Source organism: Rhinoderma darwinii, chromosome 11 (assembly GCF_050947455.1).
Source record: "Rhinoderma darwinii isolate aRhiDar2 chromosome 11, aRhiDar2.hap1, whole genome shotgun sequence".
NCBI lineage: Eukaryota > Metazoa > Chordata > Amphibia > Anura > Rhinodermatidae > Rhinoderma > Rhinoderma darwinii.
In genome coordinates this window covers 28,005,914-28,026,053 of record NC_134697.1, presented here as the reverse complement: position 1 = coordinate 28,026,053, position 20,140 = coordinate 28,005,914, and the positions used below count along the sequence as shown (strand labels likewise).

At 43.8% G+C, this 20,140-nt stretch overlaps 1 protein-coding gene across 5 annotated transcripts; it reads right to left on the bottom strand.

Moving 5' to 3' along the window:
• Nucleotides 1-7,245: 7,245 nt before the first annotated feature.
• SFR1 (SWI5 dependent homologous recombination repair protein 1) lies at nt 7,246-19,317 on the bottom strand. Of its 5 annotated transcripts, none has more exons than XM_075843220.1 (4): nt 19,239-19,317; nt 17,343-17,445; nt 10,689-11,063; nt 7,246-8,492 (listed from the first exon to the last, which is right to left on the bottom strand). In XM_075843220.1, exons 2-4 carry the CDS (start codon nt 17,421-17,423, stop codon nt 8,304-8,306), a joined length of 645 nt encoding a protein of 214 aa, XP_075699335.1. In that variant the 5' UTR covers nt 17,424-17,445; nt 19,239-19,317; the 3' UTR covers nt 7,246-8,303. The 5 variants fall into 5 exon arrangements, with proteins under 5 accessions (XP_075699335.1, XP_075699334.1, XP_075699336.1 ...); XM_075843219.1 differs by lacking the exon at nt 19,239-19,317 and adding an exon at nt 19,070-19,178; XM_075843221.1 differs by lacking the exon at nt 19,239-19,317 and adding an exon at nt 19,070-19,166 and having other exon boundaries at nt 17,343-17,442.
• Between the last annotated feature and the right edge of the window lie 823 nt (nt 19,318-20,140).

The window sequence follows — 20,140 nt, the reverse complement described above, 5'->3', positions numbered from 1 at the left end:
ATAGAGGATATATTGAAGTTTTATTGGAAAAACGAAACAAAATTTTGATAAAAGTAAATTCAAAACTACTGACCAAGAATTTTTTTTGAAGCATGAGCAATTAGGATAACCACCAATTGTTCAGACGGCATCAATTGTTTTTGCTTTAATAGACACAACGGACAGTTGGTCAGATTTCTATGGATTATTATTCTGTCTTTGGCTACTTTAAAAAAGGATCTGTCATCTCTCCTGACATGTCTGTTTTAGTAAATACTTGCCCCATAATATAACAACTCTTTCATAGTTAGGCTTTGTTCACATCTGTGTCAGGGTTCATGGGTTCCGTCGGAGCTTTATGTCAGAGGAACCCATGAAAAGAACCCTGACCATAGGTTTCCGTTTTGCTTTCAATGGTGACGGATCCTGTGCAAATGGTTTTCGTTTGTCACCGTTGTTTAAGGGTTCCTTCATTTTGACGGAATGAATAGCGTAGTTGACTACGGTATTGATCCAGTCAAAAAGACAGAACCCTTAAAGAAACGGTGACAAACGTAAACAATTTTCACCGGATCCGTCACCATTGAAATCATTGGTGATGCACACGGAAACCTCTGGTTTCTGTTTGTTTCAGTCAGGGTTCTGTTTATGGGTTCCCCCAGTGGCGGATTATCATATGGGCGTTTCGGGCGGCCGCCCGGGGCCCGAGGCTCCCAGGGGGCCCATGGCAGCCCGAAACGCACATCATCTCCTAAATCTATTCAGCGCGCTAGCGCTGCTAACGGCCGAAGATGAGGAGGAGCAGGGAATTGGCCGGGAAATAGGTAGGACACGCCTCCCTGACAAGTGCGGGCCGCCGCCATTGAGTAACAGAACAGCGACGGACGGCTGTTCTGTTACTCCAAAGCAGCAAGAGAAGAGCCGGGCGGGCGGTCACCGGCACTGAGGTCAGTACAGGCTTATCCTCCTGCCCAACTGGTTCCCGACCGCTGGCTGTATTTTTACGGCCAGCGGTCAGGGACGGGTCCTTAAAACCCGAGCCATAGACGTTCTACGGCTCGGGTTTTAACTTGCTGCCCGCGCGATCGGGCAGCTGAATGTCGGGTCTCCGGCTGTCAGTGACTGCCGGGGACCCTGAGGAGAAGATAGGAGCAGCTTTCGCTGCTTCTGTCTTCTCTGATCTCTTTTACACAGCGTTCAATGAACGCTGTGTACAGGAATAGAGACAGCAGCAGCGGCGCTGTCTCTATTCCTCCCGGTGATCATGTGACTGGTCACATGATCGCCGGGTGCCGTTAGTGGCAGACTGCTGCTGGGTCTTACTAGACCCAGCACAGCCCTATTCGTGACAATCGTCACTGTGAGAGGGCTGATTTCCCCTGTAACTGGGGCTGCTGTGCAGCCCCAGTTACAGTGGAAAAACATGCTGTAAAACAAAGAAAAAAATATATAAAGTTCCCCAAAGGTCTTTTTTGACCTTTAAGGGACAGACCATAGTAATAAAAAAATAGTAAAGTGCAAAAAAAAATTAAATAATAAATACACATAAAATACCCACCCCAAAAAAAACGTTCCCCCCGACAATCATTGTTGTAACGCTAGCGCTGACTCAATTAGCCTAATATAGACATGTAATATATTAAAGTTTACGGTAGACAATGGCGATCACAAATAAAAGGTCTATTTTAGGGTAAAACTATGTTATTACCAAAAAAAAATAGCTCAAACGTAAAAAAGCTTATTTTTTTACTATTATTTTCAAACTTTATGAATAAAAATTCTAAAATAGCAAAAAAGGTGTGCATAAAAATGATAAAAAACGAAACCTGCATTGTCTACGGAAAAAACGTCGCAAAAATCACGTTGGTTTTATTTTTTTTAAATAAAAATGTGTGTTTGGTGCAACTTTGTAATTACGTTTTATTAAAAAATATTTTCACTTTTTGAGATACAGCTGCTTTGTATCCTGTATCCGTCAGGTCAGCAGGACTGACGGGATCAGTGAAACGGGCCCTGCGCTAAATTATAATCTTAGATGTGATAGATTTGAGGTGGATCCTGCGTGTCACTGATCCTGTCAGTCCTGCTGACCTGACGGATACAGGATACAAAGCAGCCGTATCTCAAAAAGTAAAAATATTTTTTAATAAAATCAATCAATCACACTGATACACACACATACTATATATATATATATATATATATATATATATATATATAATTATAATATAACGTTTTTAAATGTGTACATAGCATTGTGGCACTATATACAAGGGGGAGCGCTGTGAGGCACTATATACAAGGGGGAGCGCTGTGAGGCACTATATACAAGGGGGAGCGCTGTGAGGCACTATATACAAGGGGGAGCGCTGTGAGGCACTATATACAAGGGGGAGCGCTGTGAGGCACTATATACAAGGGGGAGCGCTGTGTGGCACTATATACAAGGGGGGGCTGTGTAGTGCTATCCACAGTGGTATGTGTGTGGCGCTCTTTATAGGGGGGGCTTTTTGGTGCTATTTACAAGAGGGGGAGGGCTGTATGGCACTATCTATAGGGGGCTGTGTGTAACGCTCTACGAGGGGGATGTGTGATATATAGAGGGGGCTGTGTATGGCGATATCTATGGGGGTGTGCAATATCTATGGGGGTGTGTAATATCTACAGGGGCTGTGTGTGGCACTATGTACAGGGGGCTGTGTGCAGGTGGTGTTTTACAGTGTGTGGTATTATTATATTCAGGCGCGCAGTGTTTGGTGCTATTATATTTAGGGGCACAGATGAGTCATGGCCGGGAGAAGTCGTCATGAGCGCTGGACCGGATGGAGAAGAAAAGAGGAAAAAAACTACTAGAATCTGAGACGTCGTCACCTGTGAGTCACTAGATTTATAGAGAATCTGTCACATTTCCTGACATGTTTATTATAGGAAATCCTTGTATTTCACAAAAAGTCTTTCTGCAGTCCAGGACTGATAGACAATTTCCCTTGTCAGGAGGTTGTGTCCCTGCACAGTGTGATACTGTCAGTATGTAGGGACACCGCGCTGTGACAAGGGGAATCGTAACACTGTTAATGCTTGCCCAAAAAGGTAGTGTTAAAAATAGTTACGGTGAGGAAGGGGGGCCCAAGTTTGGGTAACAGCCCAGGGCCCATGGTCTACTTAATCCGCCACTGGGTTCCCCTGATGGAAAGCTCTAACGTAACCCCTGAACGGAGTCCTGACGCAGATGTGAACGAAGCCATACATAGTTGATAAGGTTGAAAAAAAAAGATGTAGGTCCAACATATAATCCTACCGTGTTGATCCTTAGAAAGGTAAAAATGAGACGAGGCCAATTGAAAAAATTCCTCCCCAACTCCAAATATGGCAATAAAGAAAAGATGTTCCAGAATTGTTATTTCGTGTGGAATACCAGAATTTACTAAAACAGACATGTCGGGAGAGCTGCCAGGTCATCCTTATGTACCCTAAGGCTACATTCAGATGAGTGTCCGATTTGAACGTGTAAAAACCGCATGTCTGTGTGAGTTGTGTATTGGCATCAGTGTGTGGCATGCGTTTTTCACGTCCGTGAAAGCACTTTTTTCTTTAATCTATTTCTCTGCTTTACTATGCAACTGATGCGTGAAACCCGCACAGAACACGGATGTTGTCCGTGTGCTGTCCGTAGTTTTAACGCAACCATAGACTTAAATAGGCGACTAGGTGCACAAAAACGCACCAATATAGAACATGCAGTGAGTTTCACGCAACGGACACTCGCTGCGTGAAAACTCACGCGTGTGAATAGCCCCATTGAAATGAATGGGTCCGTGTGCCGTCTGTTATATCAACGCACAGCACACGGATGAGTTCTACGCCCATCTGAATGAGCCCTTAAGGCTAAGGCTACACTGAGACTTTTTGTAGCGCTGCAGATTTTTTTTACTGTTGATCTACAGCTGCAGTCCAAAGGAATACATTGGGTTGCATGCAATCCTGTGGACGGCAGCTGTCTCTTGAGCACTACAAAAAGTCATTAAGACAACCCTAGGCACGTTACAGTAGTTATCAGAGCTGTAACATAATGTGCACCTGTGTGTCCATCACATGACCGGAACAATGATTACTATTGAATGACAGCAAGCAGAGATCTTGATACAGAAAATATATTATAAAATTGCATGATGCTTCATTATTAAAGAATAAGATTTATTTGCTGAAACAGGAATACATAATAAAACAGGTTATTGGTAATCTGTCGGGACCATAGTTTTGCTTTATACATAGTGCACAATACTCTATATTGAACACAGAAAAACATCTTTATTAGGCCTTATTCACACCGTGTGCGTTTTGTGCGTGGCAAAACTAGGCATTTTTTGCGCGTTGCAGTTCCGTGTGTCATAAGTGTTTGGTGCGCGGCTGCGTGATTTTCACGCATATGGCATCGTTATGACACGCGGTTTTTATGTTTAGAAACAGAAATGAAGGAGGTGCTTTTATTTTTGCCTTCATTTCTTGACTTCAATAGGTGCGTGATGCGCGAAAAACACTCAAGTATAGGGCATGTCGTGAGTTTTACGCAGCGGACACACGCTGCTTGAAAATCACGGACTGTCTGAACGGCCCCATTGAGTTACATAGGTCCATGTGACGTGCGTGATTTTCACGCGCATATCACGGACGTGAACTACGCTCGTGTAAATAAGGCCTAACCCTGTTGTATGAACAGTGTGTAGTAAAGGAGTCCAGTATAAGGACAGAGAAAGCCACATACATTGAGTATATCGTCCGTTTCATGTAAGGTTGAACGTCTTATTTACGTCTAGTATAAAACATTCGTGCTTAAAACCAACAGTAATTACAAAAATGTCAAATATGACTTTATTATGCTTTAAAAAATGTGATTACACATTGAAAGTATTTGCCTAAAGTCAAAATGCAAAACTCTGGTTTAAACTTGATATTTTTTCTTAAAGGTCTATGGGAAACTATTTGCTCCAGGGCTGTTTTTTTTTATGATTAATATGTTTAAGACTTCCCACTGTTTTTTGACCATTCTTGAAACAGACCCTATAAATTCACAAGTCATGTGTATCATATTACACACGCCATCCCTTTCTGCAGTGAGATATGAATATTACACAAGGATACGGTTGTAAATAAGACCCAGGTCCATCAAGTCCAACCTTTAATTGCTAAGTGTTGATCCAGAGGAAGGCTAAATCCCTGGATAAACGTCCCATCTCCAGAATCTGGTACTCAGAACTTGTAATATTATATTTTTTTCAAGAAAGACATCCAGGCCCTTCTTGAACTTGTTCAGTGAATCAACCACCACAACATCGTGTGGCAGCGAGTTCCATCGTCTCGCTGCTCTTAGGCCGGGTTCCCAGGTAGCGTAAACGGAATTCTGTGTGGAAATTCCGCAGCATTTACGGTAGCAGCAAAGTGGATGAGATTTAGAAAATCTCATGTCCACGCTGCGGAAAAAAACGCATTGTAAACGTTAATATATTGGCCTGCGGAGGGGAATTTAATTCCGCAACATGTCAATTTATGCTGCGTTTTCGTTGATTTTCCCTATTGAATTCAATGGGGATGCAAAACCCGCAGCAGAAAGCCAAGTGTTGCGACTTTTTCAGCAGAATCGTAGCGATTCCGCAGCAAAAATCGCAACTCAGGAAAAAAAAAAAAAAACATACTTTCCCAGAACTCTCTCCTTCTACCTGCAGTCCGGCCTGCTGGGATGTTTTATCCCATGTGACCGCTGCAGCCAATCACGGACTGCAGTGTCACATGACCTGCAACATCATCTTAGGAGGCCGGACTACGCGCAAAAGAGAGGGAGAGGGTAAGTATGGACTTTTTTTTACCCCCCAGCATGAATTCAGTTAGAAAAACCATAACACAATGTGGTCCGGTTTTTCGGATGGATCGTGCTACGGGTTCCAGGTCGGATACGCTGTGCAAAAAGTCTAGATACAGCACATCCACAGCCTTACCCAGTTCCGATCATAGGAGCTGATTGGTTAGTTTGACAGGACCGATCCCTCATAAACCCATGCTGATGCTGTGATATAAGTTTATTTTCATTTAGCATAGCTTCTTAGAAAACTTCCAAATATTTTACTCATAGTGGAGGTTAAACTTACAGGTCTATAGTTTCCGGGCTCAGTTTTGAATATTGGCACCACATTTGCTATGTGCCAGTCCTGCGGAACAGACCCAGTCATGATAGAATCTTTAAATATACAAAATAAGGGTCTATCACGGAACTTAATTCCTGCAGAACACGGGGGTTTGATTTGTCTATTTTAGTGTTTTTAAGGCAGCGCTGCACTTCTTGCTGATAAGCAGGTGACATTTATTGGAGAATTTACTTTATACCTAATCATGTTGTCTGACATTGGATTTTCCTGTGTAAATACAGTAGAGAAGGCATTTAATAGATTAGCCTTTTCCTCATCCTCTTCCATCATCACACCCAGATTATTTCTAAGAGTCAGTTCACACTGAGTTTTTTTGAAGCGGAAACCGCGTCGGAAAACTTGCCAAAAAACGTCCGAAAATGCCTCCCATTGATTATAATGGGAGGCGGAGGCGTTTTTTTCCTGCGAGTGGAAAAAACGTTTTGCGGAAAAAATAAGTGACATGCCCTATCTTGGGGCGTTTAGGCCTCTAACCTCCCATTGACAGCAATGGGAGGCAGAAAAAGCGTATTTCGTGGCGTTTTTGCCCATCGGCACTCAATGGCTGCGGGCGAAAAACACCTCAGAAAATGGTGTGCAGGCAGAGCAAAATCCAAACTGAATTTTGAGGCAGAACCCTAAGGCACACGAATGTGCTTTTGCAGTCGCAATTCCCACGAAAATCCACGGGAGAATTGCGGCCCCATTCATTCCTATGGGCCCATGCACACGACTGTGGTTTCCACGGTCCGCGTATGGCCCAGGAGCCCAGAACGCAGAAAGAACGGGTAAGTCTTATTACGGCCGTGTTCTGCGGTCCAGGCTCATAGGAAATAATGGACGCGGCCATGTGCACGGCCCGTAATTTGCGGGCGGCCGGCCGACCCGAAAATCACGGCCGTGCACATGGATACGGTCGTGTGCATGAGGCCTAACACTTTGTTTTAAGTTTTTTATTATTTATGTAGTTGAAAAATATTCTAGGGTTATTTTTACTTTCTATGAATAGACTTGTGTAGTTTGATAATAGTCAAAGGCACATGGCTGAGGATGGGACAACCGCCCAAAAAATTTGCAACCACAAGAAAAACAAACTAACCAAAAAGATAGATTTAATAACAGAAATAAATAAATTGAACCAGACCGGTTATAAGTAATTCTCACATTTTGTTCTAGTAGATACATAAATACATTAACAATCAATATCTTTTCAGACTTTTCCAGTACTTTTGAGACTTTGAGCATATCAAGATTTATCACCTACATAAAGGATAGGGGATACATGTTAGATTGGTGGGGGACCCCTACTGATTGCTAGCATTATGTCCGGGAGCGGTGGCCGAGCGCGCACGCTGCTATTATACAACTCCAAACATCCAAATGCACTTCTGCTATGTATTGTAAAGATCTATGCATCTGTGCCAGTTGGACATGGTGAGGGCAGATTCTCAGCCTCTGAATAAAGACAGGATTATTCCATTCACCGTCAGCAAGAAAAGATATTGAAAACTATGGGGGTTTGAAACACAAAAGTATGGCAGAAAGTGGCAGAAGTTTTCAATATATGATTAAGGCTCATTTCCCACAATGTTGGGGAGATTCGCTTTCTCCTACCCGTTTTTTTCATTGAAAACCCCAGCATAAGGGAATGTTAAGCAAAGTTTTCCTCATGGTGGGATCTATTTCTACTTTTGATTTTAAAGGGTATCCAAGACCACCAATTTTTTTACTTTTATAACCCGTCAATCAGGTTGGTCATAAAAGTAACTAAGTTGCGGGTCTGACCTCTGGGATCCCCAACATTGGTAGTAACAAGGGGCCCCAAATCCCCATTCTTGGCTGGAGAGCAGGACGAGCCGGAGAGAGTAATGGGAGTGTCGGAAACCGTGCTAATTCTGTTGTTTCCGACAGTCCCACAAACAGCGAGGCCCAATATTTTGGGTTTGTAAATGGGTTTACTATATAAAGACATTCAGCCTCGGTGAGCACACCAGGATTGGGTCACTTTATGTTATTGCTTATCATCCAGGTGTCATTTATCCCACAGCAGAGGCAAGAACCCGGCTCAATCCATAAGATTCATGTAAATATATATATCTGAGTATTTCCATACAACTTTCCTAACAGTTCTCTGCATTATTATAGACATTATGCATCAAAGTCCTCCTCGGCTCTGTTGTAGTGCAGTAACTTCTCATCCAGTCCGCAGCTTTCTATCAGTTGTGTTAAATTGCTCGTCCTGTTGTCTGCAGACAATCCCCTCTGGATCTCGTACAGTAAGATCTGGCTACTTTCCCTCCATTTGTCTATTAGAGACTGTAACTCCGTCAGATTGTTCTAAATAAGAAATAATGAAAAAGTAGCATTAAAAAACAAAATACAAATTAGTTATAGAAACCCCAAAATCCTCTTTTTCCATTTCTGGTTGGATGTGGGTGACCAGAGGCTGGGGGAGATAATGACCCGAATACATTGCGTTCTGACACAAGCAATAATTTTACTCATTTCACTTAGACCACTTTCACACAGTCAGATTTCGGTCAGTATTTTGTGAGCCAAGACCAGGGTGGAAGATAAACAGAAAAAAGTGTTATGGAAAGATTTGGACGTCCTTTACGTTTTGGACCCACTTCTGGTTTTGGCTTACAAAATACTGACCTAAATACTGCCGCGTGAAAGTGGCCTTAAAGGGGTTTTCCCATGAGAGACACTTATGACATCCACAGGATATATATATATATATATATATATATATCCCACCTCTGGGACCCGCACCTATGTCTAGAACGGGGCCCCCTAAACCCTGTTCTAGCTTTGTCTGTTCTCGCTGCCTCCCGGCCACTTCCTGGTTATATGGTCGGGAGTTATGAAAACAGCGTATCTCGCTGAGCTACGCTGTTTCCGTAACTCCCATAGTAGTGAATGGCAGTTACGGAAGCAACAAGATACAGTTTCCATAACTAGCCTTCAGTTCTATGGGACGTGCAGAAACAGCACAGCTCAGCGAGTTATGCTGTTTTCGTAACTCCCGACCATGTAACCTTTTTCATGGTCAGAATTCACCTCATTCAGCCTAAACACAGAGCAGCTAAATGGGTTTAGGGGACCCCGTTCTAGCGATAGGTGCGAGTCCCAGATGTGGGACCCGCATCTATCAGACATTTATGACATATCCTGTGGATATGTCATAAATGTCCCTCATGGGAAAACCCCATTAAAGAGAATTTCCACACAGAATGTAAAAATTACCCCATTTACTAGTAAATCAGAAAGAGAAGTAGAAGCTAGAATTTGGTCATTCTAATTTGGTCATTTTGATCTCAAGAATTGAGCCGCATGCTGCGCTAGTCTTGCCGTCAAAAGTGCTGGATATCCCAGACAGCGGCCCTGACTGAATGTCATATATTCCGTAATCAGTTTATTATCGGGGGAACCTTTCTGACAAATTGCAATGGTCAAAAGCGGACAACCCCTAACACTATAAGTGAACAGCCATTCATACGGCCTATAAGAACACATCCAACTCAAACCTACCACCAGTGTCTAAAGGAGTCAGAGCAGTATGGCTGTCAGGCAGAGGAGCGCCATAACCTCGTAGTCAGTACTAGCGGCTGCTCGCTACAACTAAATGTCTCATAATTGTGCAATTGTCCCTGATAAGGTTTTACTCTATTAGGCCCCATGCACACTAACGTATTTTTTCCCTCCCGTAAATACTGCCGTAAATACGGGTCCTTGGTCACACGTATTCGACCTGTATTGCACCAGTATTTACGGACCCGTGCCCATATATACGGGTCCGGTATCAACCGAATTCCACCCGTATTTACGGGCAAGTTTTCGCTGCAAAATTGCACTGCACTAATCGGCAGCCCCTTCTCTCTATCAGTGCAGGATAGAGGGAAGGGGCAGCCCTTTCCGCAGTAAAAGAAATTCATACTTACCCGGCCGTTGTCTTGGTGACGCGTCCCTCTTTCGACATCCAGCCCGACCTCCCTGGATTATGCGGCAGTCCATGAGACCGCTGCAGCCTGTGATTGGCTGCAGCGGTCACATGGGCTGAAACGTCATCGCAGGAGGCCAGACTGGAGGAAGAAGAAGGGAGTTCTGGGTAAGTATGAACGTCTTTTTTTTTTTTTACAGGTTGATCTATATTGTGATCGGAAGTCACTGTCCAGAGTGCTGAAACAGTTACGGCCGATCGTTTAACTCTTTCAGCACCCTGGACAGTGACTATCCCCTGACGTCGCCTAGAAACGCTCCCGTAATTACGGGTGCACACACGTGGTCACCCATAATTACGGGAGCCCCATAGACTTCTATGGGCTGCCCGTGCCGTAATTACGGCCTGAAATAGGACATGTTCTATATTTTTCAACGGCACAGGCACCTTCCCGTAAGCATACGGGGAGGTACCCGTGGCCAATAGAAGTCCATGGGCCCGTAATTACGGGCGTTTTTACGTTTGTGTGCATGGGGCCTAAGGCTCATATGTCAAGGGTTTCATCTCATCATAGATTGTGCAAATATTACCTTAGATCTATACAATTTCACCATCTTCAATCTCCTAAGATGTTCTTCCTTCTCCTGTACTTGCTTCAGCAATCTGCTCTTCTCTTGCAGCATTTGCTGGCGGTTGTTACAAGTAGAAATGCCGCGCTTGGAAGGAGAAACTTCCAGTGTCGTTCGGTCTTCTGACGTACTGGTGTTTCCAGGCAGGAGGGCACATGTTGGTCCGGTCTCCACAGAGTTTTTCTTTGAGTCTTTAGAAAAGGAAGAGTCGCTGGAACCTGGTGCAGGAAAGTCACTCTCATCACCATCAACTTTCAGCCGCTTTGCCACTGTACACGTTGCGCTGAAAGATCTCCGACACTTCTTCAGACGCTCTCGAAGAGTTGAACTCATGGGCTACAAAAACAAGAATTGTATCATTACATTATTTCCAGTCTGAGGATGCCTGGGCTTCTACATTTGGGAACTGCATTATGTGTGATTCTCTGATAGACTTCATTAGCAATCCTGCATTCATCTGAATCTAGAGCATAGAAACTAAATTTTCACGGCTGGAGATTGCTTTACTGCACCCCATAACCTGTGAACATATGAAAACAACAGACTACTGTAAATGGCACTGAAATCTGATACTGGGCTCTACTGGGAATTCCCTGCAGCTGCCGGCCTGTCAAACAGGAACGATTTAGAGCATGGCCCATAATAAACAGGACCAGTTAGGCCAGTGTATGCTCAGCGGAAAAGTATTACAGACTGGCAGGACCCTCCTTATGATGTGGCCCCTGGCCAGCCAATTCTGAAAGATGTTACACGTAGTGTGTGGAGGACAGTACAGCTTGTACATTGTGCCCACTGTTTTAACCCTTTATGGAAGCCCTTCCTTAAAGGGAACCTGTCACCAGCATTTCACCTATTGAACTTTACTTATCCCTCACCGGCCGCTGCTATAAAAAGTTCATTGCCGTTATCCCCTCTCCTAAACTCCTCCTCCGACTGTAAATAACGGTCTGCAAACGTTTTGCGCCTTTTATCGTAATAATCCGGTGTCCCTTTGTGCGCACACACCAGAAGAGGACATCAATGCACAAGCGCGGGATGCTGGGGGAAGGCGAGGAGCTGTCAATCAAAAGTAAGAAGGTGAGGTAAACTCGGAAAGACTTGAGGAATGAAGATTTGACTCTTTTCAAAACGAAGATTTGACTCTTTTCAAATGAAGATCTGACTCTTTTCTGCTCATTTGCATACGGTGTGGGAACACTAAAAAGCTAAATACTAAAGCTACAGAGCCGACTAAGAAGATAATTATAGGTTATATAGAAATGATTTTTCACCCTCTACCACCAGGTATTGCTGGTTTAATAGGTGAAATGCTGGTGACAGGTTCCCTTTAAAGCCCTTCCCTGTCACATATATGCAGGCAGCATGTTATAGAGCAGGAGGAGCTGAGCAGATTAATATATAGTTTTGGGGAAAAATGTTCAGCATCATTTTTAATTTATTGATTTTAACCTATGTTGATTCTGGGCTGAGGAGTCCAGTGGGCGGTCTCATCAGTGCTTGACAGTCTTCCCTGTATAAGTATATACAGAGATAGCTGTCAATCATTCAGTAGGACCGCCCACTGGACTCCAAGCATAGTTTTAGATCTATAAATTACAAGTTCTACTGAAAATTTTCCCCCAAAACTATGTATCAAATTTCTCAGCTCCTCCTGCCCTATTACACACTGCCCGCAGATCAGACGTACTTTCAAGTAATGGTTCCCTTTAAAGCAACTTATGACAGTGTTTCTTTAAAGGAGTCCAGAAATAATAAATTATGGCCATATGGATTTCACATCAGTAGTCATTGCAATGTCCAATGGCTCCACCTCGGTATACACAGGAGGTGGCGGGTTTGTTGCCATAGGATTTTTTTATAAATTTTATACATGTCAGATTATTGATCCTAATTTAATATGACAACTCCTTCGATGATGTTACCCAACACATTACAACTTAAAGAGGCTCTGTCACCAGATTTTGCAACCCCTATCTGCTATTGCAGCAGATAGGCGCTGCAATGTAGATTACAGTAACGTTTTTATTTTTAAAAAAACGAGCATTTTTGGCCAAGTTATGACCATTTTTGTAATTATGCAAATGAGGCTTGCAAAAGTCCAAGTGGGTGTGTTTAAAAGTAAAAGTCCAAGTGGGCGTGTATTAGGTGCGTACATCGGGGCGTTTTTAATACTTTCACTAGCTGGGCGCTCTGAAGAGAAGTAACATCCTCTTCTCTTCAGAACGCCCAGCTTCTGACAGTGCAGATCTGTGACGTCACTCACAGGTCCTGCATCGTGACGGCCACATCGGCACCAGAGGCTACAGTTGATTCTGCAGCAGCATCAGCGTTTGCAGGTAAGTCGATCTTACCTGCAAACGCTGATGCTGCTGCAGAATCAACTGTAGCCTCTGGTGCCGATGTGGCCGTCACGATGCAGGACCTGTGAGTGACGTCACAGATCTGCACTGTCAGAAGCTGGGCGTTCTGAAGAGAAGAGGATGTTACTTCTCTTCAGAGCGCCCAGCTAGTGAAAGTATTAAAAACGCCCCGATGTACGCACCTAATACACGCCCACTTGGACTTTTACTTTTAAACACACCCACTTGGACTTTTGCAAGCCTCATTTGCATAATTACAAAAATGGTCATAACTTGGCCAAAAATGCTCGTTTTTTAAAAATAAAAACTTTACTGTAATCTACATTGCAGCGCCTATCTGCTGCAATAGCAGATAGGGGTTGCAAAATCTGGTGACAGAGCCTCTTTAAATACAATTTTTCACTTATACAAGAACAGATCCAAGAAATCCATGAGAGGTAAGAGGAATTAAAGGGAAGCTTTATCTATAAAGAGGAGCAGCGCTACATGATAAGCTTCTGGTGTGTGGGGTTTTGATTCCATATTGAGGTCTATGAAAGGTGGTATTGAACGCCACTATAAAAGTCGCGTTGGTTTGGAGAATGGTCTAATTGGCTCCTTTGGTCTGAAGTATTTTGTCCACCTGCGAATGTAAGGTAGAAGATTCAATTGATTTTAACTGATCCATAACAAGTATGTTGTAATCTGTTGCAGAGGAGAGACTACGTCCGTTTCCTTACAAATTGCTATTAAGAATGTCTTTCTTTGAAAACATTTTTACGTTACCTTCTGCTTTAGGCGGTCATGTGACAGCCACCTCAGGCCCCCCGAAAAAAGAAAAACGATTTCAGTAAATAATCCCGCAGTAAATGTGACTCATCAGGGAAATGCTCAGCTACGTGAAATATAAAAAACTTGTATATAGATGGATCTCAGTTACAGATACCTGCGTGTTTAGTCATTCACCAGAGAGTGGGGAAATCGTTTCTGCCCCCTGTCCTAGCTTGAGGAGGGATCAGGAACATATTTTTCTTTTAACGTGTTTTATGAGCGATAAACACAAAAATGTGTTTATGATGAAATGCAGAGATTAGGTCAGTTTAGTTTAGTTCAATTAGATGATGATTTTTTTGGGGTAAAATTTGACAACATTGGTAGGAGATATGAAATGTCCTCGCAATCCTTGACTCCAATTAAAAAACACTGGTGTAGTCAATGCTAGGCAATAGCCACGTATAGAACATCAGTTTCTTGTCCTGTGGGTATGGACGCAGTGTTGTCCAGAGATGGCAAGACTGGCTGTGCTATGGACTGATGAGAGTGCGCTCCATCGGATCTTTTATCCTTCTTTTTGACCACTTAAGATATTTTGTACCTATTTCTGGTTTAAAGAGAATCTGTCCGCAGTTACAAGCAATATAGAGGGGGGAATTATAAACATATCTTTTGTCTCGGTTGTGCAAGTTTGCTAACTGAGAAAATGTTTAATACCTTAGCACCGCTGTCGCAAGTGCCACTGAAGCGGGACTACATGCGCAAGTGCTCCTGACCCGCACGCTGCTAGCCCCACCCCTCTGCTCTGAGTAATGGCTCTAGCTGTCTCCTGATTGGCCGCTAGAGCAGTCACTCAGAGCAAAGAGTGGCACTTGCGTCCACCACACCGGAGGAATGCAACTTGCATGCCTAAAAAAAAATATGTATGTGTACAATGCTTCCCCCTCCCCTATATCACCCTGTCAGTAGTATTGAGGCCTCAAAACTGCTGACAGATTCCCTTTAAAAAAAAAAAAAAGGCTGCATTAACATTAGAGAGGAGAAAAAAGATGCCTCATGGCGAAAACAATGGGGAATATGGAACAAGATATCGTGATATTACTATATATCACAATAGAGCCCGAATTTTAGAGCTGTGTAGCTAAATATTTCTTCTTTTTTCTTTCCTGCTCCACTACTGGCATGCGGACGGGAAGCAGCAGCACCCACCACGTGACCCGCTTCATGTTCTATCTCCCAGTAGTTAACAGCGTTTCTGCACTTGTAACCCCTCCGCCCAGTGGCCAGGGCTTCGTTCTATAGTCTCCCTCCCCACACAGCCTCATCACCAGGAGGGATTCATGCACCACGCCAAAGCAGAAAAGAGAAATGAAGATAAACGGTGCATGCGTGTCCACCGCTCACTGCTGTGCAAGGTGGTCACAGAATGAGGGAGACCATAGAAATGCTAGGGGGCGCTATAATGGATTTCAAAGTAAGTTAACTTGGCACAACATGACTTTTTTTTAAACCATTTACGATATATTCACACTGGTCACTGCGCAAAAGCACACAGCATATCCTCGTACCTGCTGGGAATTCTGTCTGAAAGACCGCACTGGAATCACCGCTGCAGATAACAAAGCAGAGGAAAATAAAAGCCAATACTTACCATCACTGTCATAGCGACGCGTCCCTCTGGTCCCCGTGCGGCCCGACCTCCTGTGATAACACTGCTGTCCAGGTCACCGCTATAACCTGTCATTGGCTGCAGTAGTCACATGGGATGAAACGTCATCCCAGGAGGCCGAGCTGCACAGGGAACAGCCGGGGGATCAAGGAGCCGTCGCTATTACAACGCCAGGGAGGTAAGTAAAGACTTTTTTTTAATTAAACTTAAAAAAAGAGGATTGCGGCAGAATCACAGCTTTTCCGTCGCAAAAACTAAACATTTGCTATTCGTTGCAGCTTTTACCTCCCGTTGAATTCAATAGGGAAAACCGCAACAAAAGTACAACGATTCCGCAACATAAATCGACATTCTGAGGATTTAAAAAAAAAAAAAAAATGCCCCGCAGATAAATTTATGAACGTTTTCTCAGAGGATTTTATACGCAGCGTGTGGATGAGATTTTATATCTCATTCACTTTGATGCTACTATAATATGATGCAGATTTTTCACAATGAAATATATTGCAGAAAATCGGCCCCCTGTGAACATACCCTTATATTGCTAAATTACACGTTCTTTTCCTTTTTACATAACCCATTCGTGGGATAACCCCTTTGGACTAGTGCTGGTCAATCTGCTATATCAGGGGCCTCAGATGTGGACCTTGACTGCATCCAAGTGTCACAGATCATCTTCATGACATGAGTTAGATATATACACACACACATATATATATATATATATATATACACACACACCTATTGGTCTATAACTGAATACCACTGGGAAAACATGGACAGCCAATGCAACCATCCAAATGGGCAGTCACTGGGTGTGTGCCTACTCCATGTCTTGGCAATGGCACAATGTGAGGAGTGACAGCCACAGTGCCAAGCATAGGGTTACTGCACCAGCCATAGTGTCCCTTTTACAGAGCCCTGTAAGGCCTCATGCACACGAACGTATTTTTGTCCTCCCGTAAATACTGGCGTAAATACGGGTCCTTGGTCACACGTATTTGACCCGTATTCCACCCGTATTTACGGGCACATTTTCGCTGCAAAATTACACTGCAGTAATCAGCAGCCCCTTCTCTCTATCAGTGCAGGATAGAGAGAAGGGGCAGCCCTTTCCGTGGTAAAAGTATTTCATACTTACCCGGCCGTTGTCTTGGTGATGTGTTCCTCTCTTGACATCCAGTCCGACCTCCCTGGATGACGCGGCAGTTCATGTGACCGCTGCAGCCTGTGATTGGCCTGTGATTGGCTGCAGCGGTCACATGGGCTGAAACCTCATCCCGGGAGGCCGGACTGGAGGAAGAAGCAGGGAGTTCTGGGTAAGTATGAACTTATATTTTTTTTACACGTTGATCTATATTGTGATCGGTAGTCACTGTCCAGGGTGCTGAAACAGTTACTGCCGATCATTTAACTCTTTCAGCACCCTGGACAGTGACTATCCACTGACGTCGCCTAGCAACGCTCCCGTAATTACGGGTGCACACACGTAGTCACCCGTAATTACGGGAGCCCCATAGACTTCTATGGGCTGCCCGTGCCGTAATTACTGCCTGAAATAGGACATGTCCTATATTTTTCAATTTCTCGGGCACCTTCCCGTAAGCATACGGGGAGGTACCCGTGGCCAATAGAAGTCTATGTGCCCGTAATTACAGTCTATCGGTCATACGGGTATACCAAGTCTACTTTAGAGAAGTACCACACCAGTATACACCAATGCTGCAGAATTAGAGCTGCACTATTTCCCTGCAGGCGGTCGCCCGCAATCATGGTCCATAAGTACGGGAATGAGAGACATTATAACAGTTTGTGTTTATTCTGTACACTTACCTGTTTAACCGATATGTTATTGTGAGGATCTGGAGAACCAATATACACAGGTGATTGAGAACAGGCCGGAGGATTGTCCATTTCTTCTTAATAAAAGTTCCTACTACAGTAAGAGGAATATAATAAATCCATGCACTGATTAAAAACAACCAGGTTAACGCCCTGCACGTGCCAATATCCTTTAGATAGCTGTCGGCTGAATGTTCGCTTAATCCCAATGTTTTATTCATTGGGGAGAGGAGGATAAGCAGCTGCCAGACACCTCTTATCTTCCGCAGGAACAAAGGATCGGCATGCTGAAAACCAACATGCCTGATCCTTCATTTCCCCGACACCTGCTGTTGGGGGAGAGTCAGCAGACCCCTATACACATTAGAAAGTCGGCCGAACCTGTCAAAATCGTCAGGTTTAGACGACTTTCACCCAATGAAACATGTCAGCAGATTCACGCTGCCCTTACTACTGACATTAAAAACCGCGAGGCTCCTTCATTACAAAGAGTTACGCTTTAAAAAGTCACAAATGACAGCGCATGCCATATTCGCGCAATCATTTGCAACTTTTCCCTCCGCTCGCCACTTTTGAAGTGTTGAGAACGGTGGGCGTGGTTTAGCGGGAGAGGCGTGGCCAACAGGAGTTCGACAAATTTATTACGTTTAAAGCCAGAAAATGGTGCAAAAAGCAGCGCAAATCTCTGCTCATAGCAAGAGTGGAATTTATTTTCCGGGTTTAGAACAGCCAACCCTTTTCCCGTCCCTTGGTTGAACTTGATGGACATGTGTCTTTTTTCAGCCGTACTAACTATGTAACTATGTAACTATGTAAAAAGATGAGCCAAAATGATTAAGAAACGTGTGGCTCTTAATAAGTTTGGTTCATTTTACTCCAAAGCTCTTAAGACTGATTAAGACTGGGGTATGAAACACAAGTCCTAAAATATTTCCCCCCGCAGTTTTAAAACGAGGCAGGAACAGGGAGAAGTGTCCACTAGGTGTGTCCCCTCCGCCCGTCTTGGTTGACAGGTGTCTTGCTATACGCAAATAGGGAGAGACCCGTCAATCAAGCCGAGCCGAGTGAGGAGAAGCTGGAGGGGACCCGTCTAGCGGACGCTTCTCCCCGTGCCCGGCTCGCTTTAAAAGTTTTTGCTGAAACGTAGAATTACAGAGTACAATGATTATTTAGCGATCACTCCGACTCCCCCAAAAACATGCAAATACAAGCTGTTAAAGGTGGTGTCCAGCCCTCGGGCACGGGGAGGCGCTGCTGCACGCCTGGCGGGAAAGTTGCCGTAGGCAACTATCCAAAACCCAGCAAGTATAGTACTCGTGTCCTAGTCTGGTTAATAGGAGACGTGCTCGATATTTGCAAGGCGTTAGATGGTTGCCTTGGCAACTGTATAATTCAAAAGCCCCGCCCACTTTTAGAAAAGAGTCAGAGAACTTTGTAAATAGGGCGTTCTGTAGAAACGCCGTATTTTTACCTATTTACATTAGAAAACTGGCGTGAATACATTAATGAATCTGCTTCAATGTTCTGGATGTTCTCAGACCTGCAGATTTGTGATATAAAAAAGTGATCGTGGGGGGCAGGGAGTTTTCTGGACGTCCTATAACTAATCCCAACATCATTACACACAGTCCCTTACCAGACTTGGCTGATAACAGAGAACTACCAATTGAATTAATCAAGCAAAGGGATGACAGACTGAAGGATTAGTGTGCGTGTACCTTTAAATCGACATTATCAACAATGTTTCTCTTTTTTAACGACTGTAAACACATGGACTGACCGCAACGGGATACCAGCTTGTACTACACCCGCCAGTCGCCCGGACAGCGTGTGCACAGAACAGCGCCTACTACGAGAGTTATGATGTGAGAAACTACTGATACTTACCAGACCCCGCAGCCTATCAGCGCTGTCAGTCAAAGCTCCCGCCGTCATAAACACCGCCCATCTAATGGCGACATCCAATCGTAGTGCAAATGCGGCAGCGCAGCCAATCAGGGAGCAGAATACAATGTCTCTCGCCACCATGTGTATTCAGACGGGATACCTGATTGGGTGTTGAATATTGTTGTTATTCAGCTTTGACAATAAAGCTTGAAAATTTGAAACATAGTTTACGATAATTTAGTCTATAAAGGCGGCCGAGAGTAGTAAGATGGCCGTGACTAGGGCGATTAGTTTTAAGAGGATATTCACTGGAAGTGTTAAAAATAAAAGCATATTGGAAAAAAATGTGTATTAAATGTTCACACAGGTTTATTATGAATGAACACAGTATATTTAGGCACATGTTGAATAATGAATTATTAAGAATGAAATTTTGTGGAAAATCCCGACAACTCAATAGCCAGAGGGACTTCGTGCGCCACAGTGAGGCTGCGTACCCCATGGTTCAACAATGTGCATAAAGCCGTAGTGTATGTTCACACTGGCCAGATGCGCTGCAGATTCTCTCACATTTCACAGAAATCCTCAGCAAATAGTGCGTTTACCTGCGGATTTAGCGTCAAGCATTAAGGGCACGTTTACATAGTGCTCAAAAGAAAACAATGTGTAAACGTGTCATGTGCTAGCGGTTTTTGTGAAGTGCTTTTTAAAATGCAGGCTTGTTTTATGCGTTGTGTGTGCGCTTTTTGTGCATTTTTGCAGCGTAATTAGGACCCCCCTCATGAATGAGGTGTGTTGGTGTCTGTTCATTAGTATGTATTGCACCTGGGTTATCTCCCTCTTATACCTGCCTTCATGAGTAAGTATCGGCCTGTTCAGTGATTTTAAATTTTATATATATA

What these genes read in the sequence shown, in the direction of transcription:
- SFR1 (XM_075843220.1), bottom strand. Translation starts at nt 17,423, where the DNA reads ATGGACAATCCTCCGGCCTGTTCTCAATCACCTGTGTATATTGGTTCT. An exon ending in ATAACATATCGGTTAAACAG is followed by an intron (nt 11,064 to 17,342) that starts GTAAGTGTACAG and finishes TTGTTTTTGTAG; the next exon opens with CCCATGAGTTCAACTCTTCG. An exon ending in TGAAATTGTATAGATCTAAG is followed by an intron (nt 8,493 to 10,688) that starts GTAATATTTGCA and finishes TTTCTTATTTAG; the next exon opens with AACAATCTGACGGAGTTACA.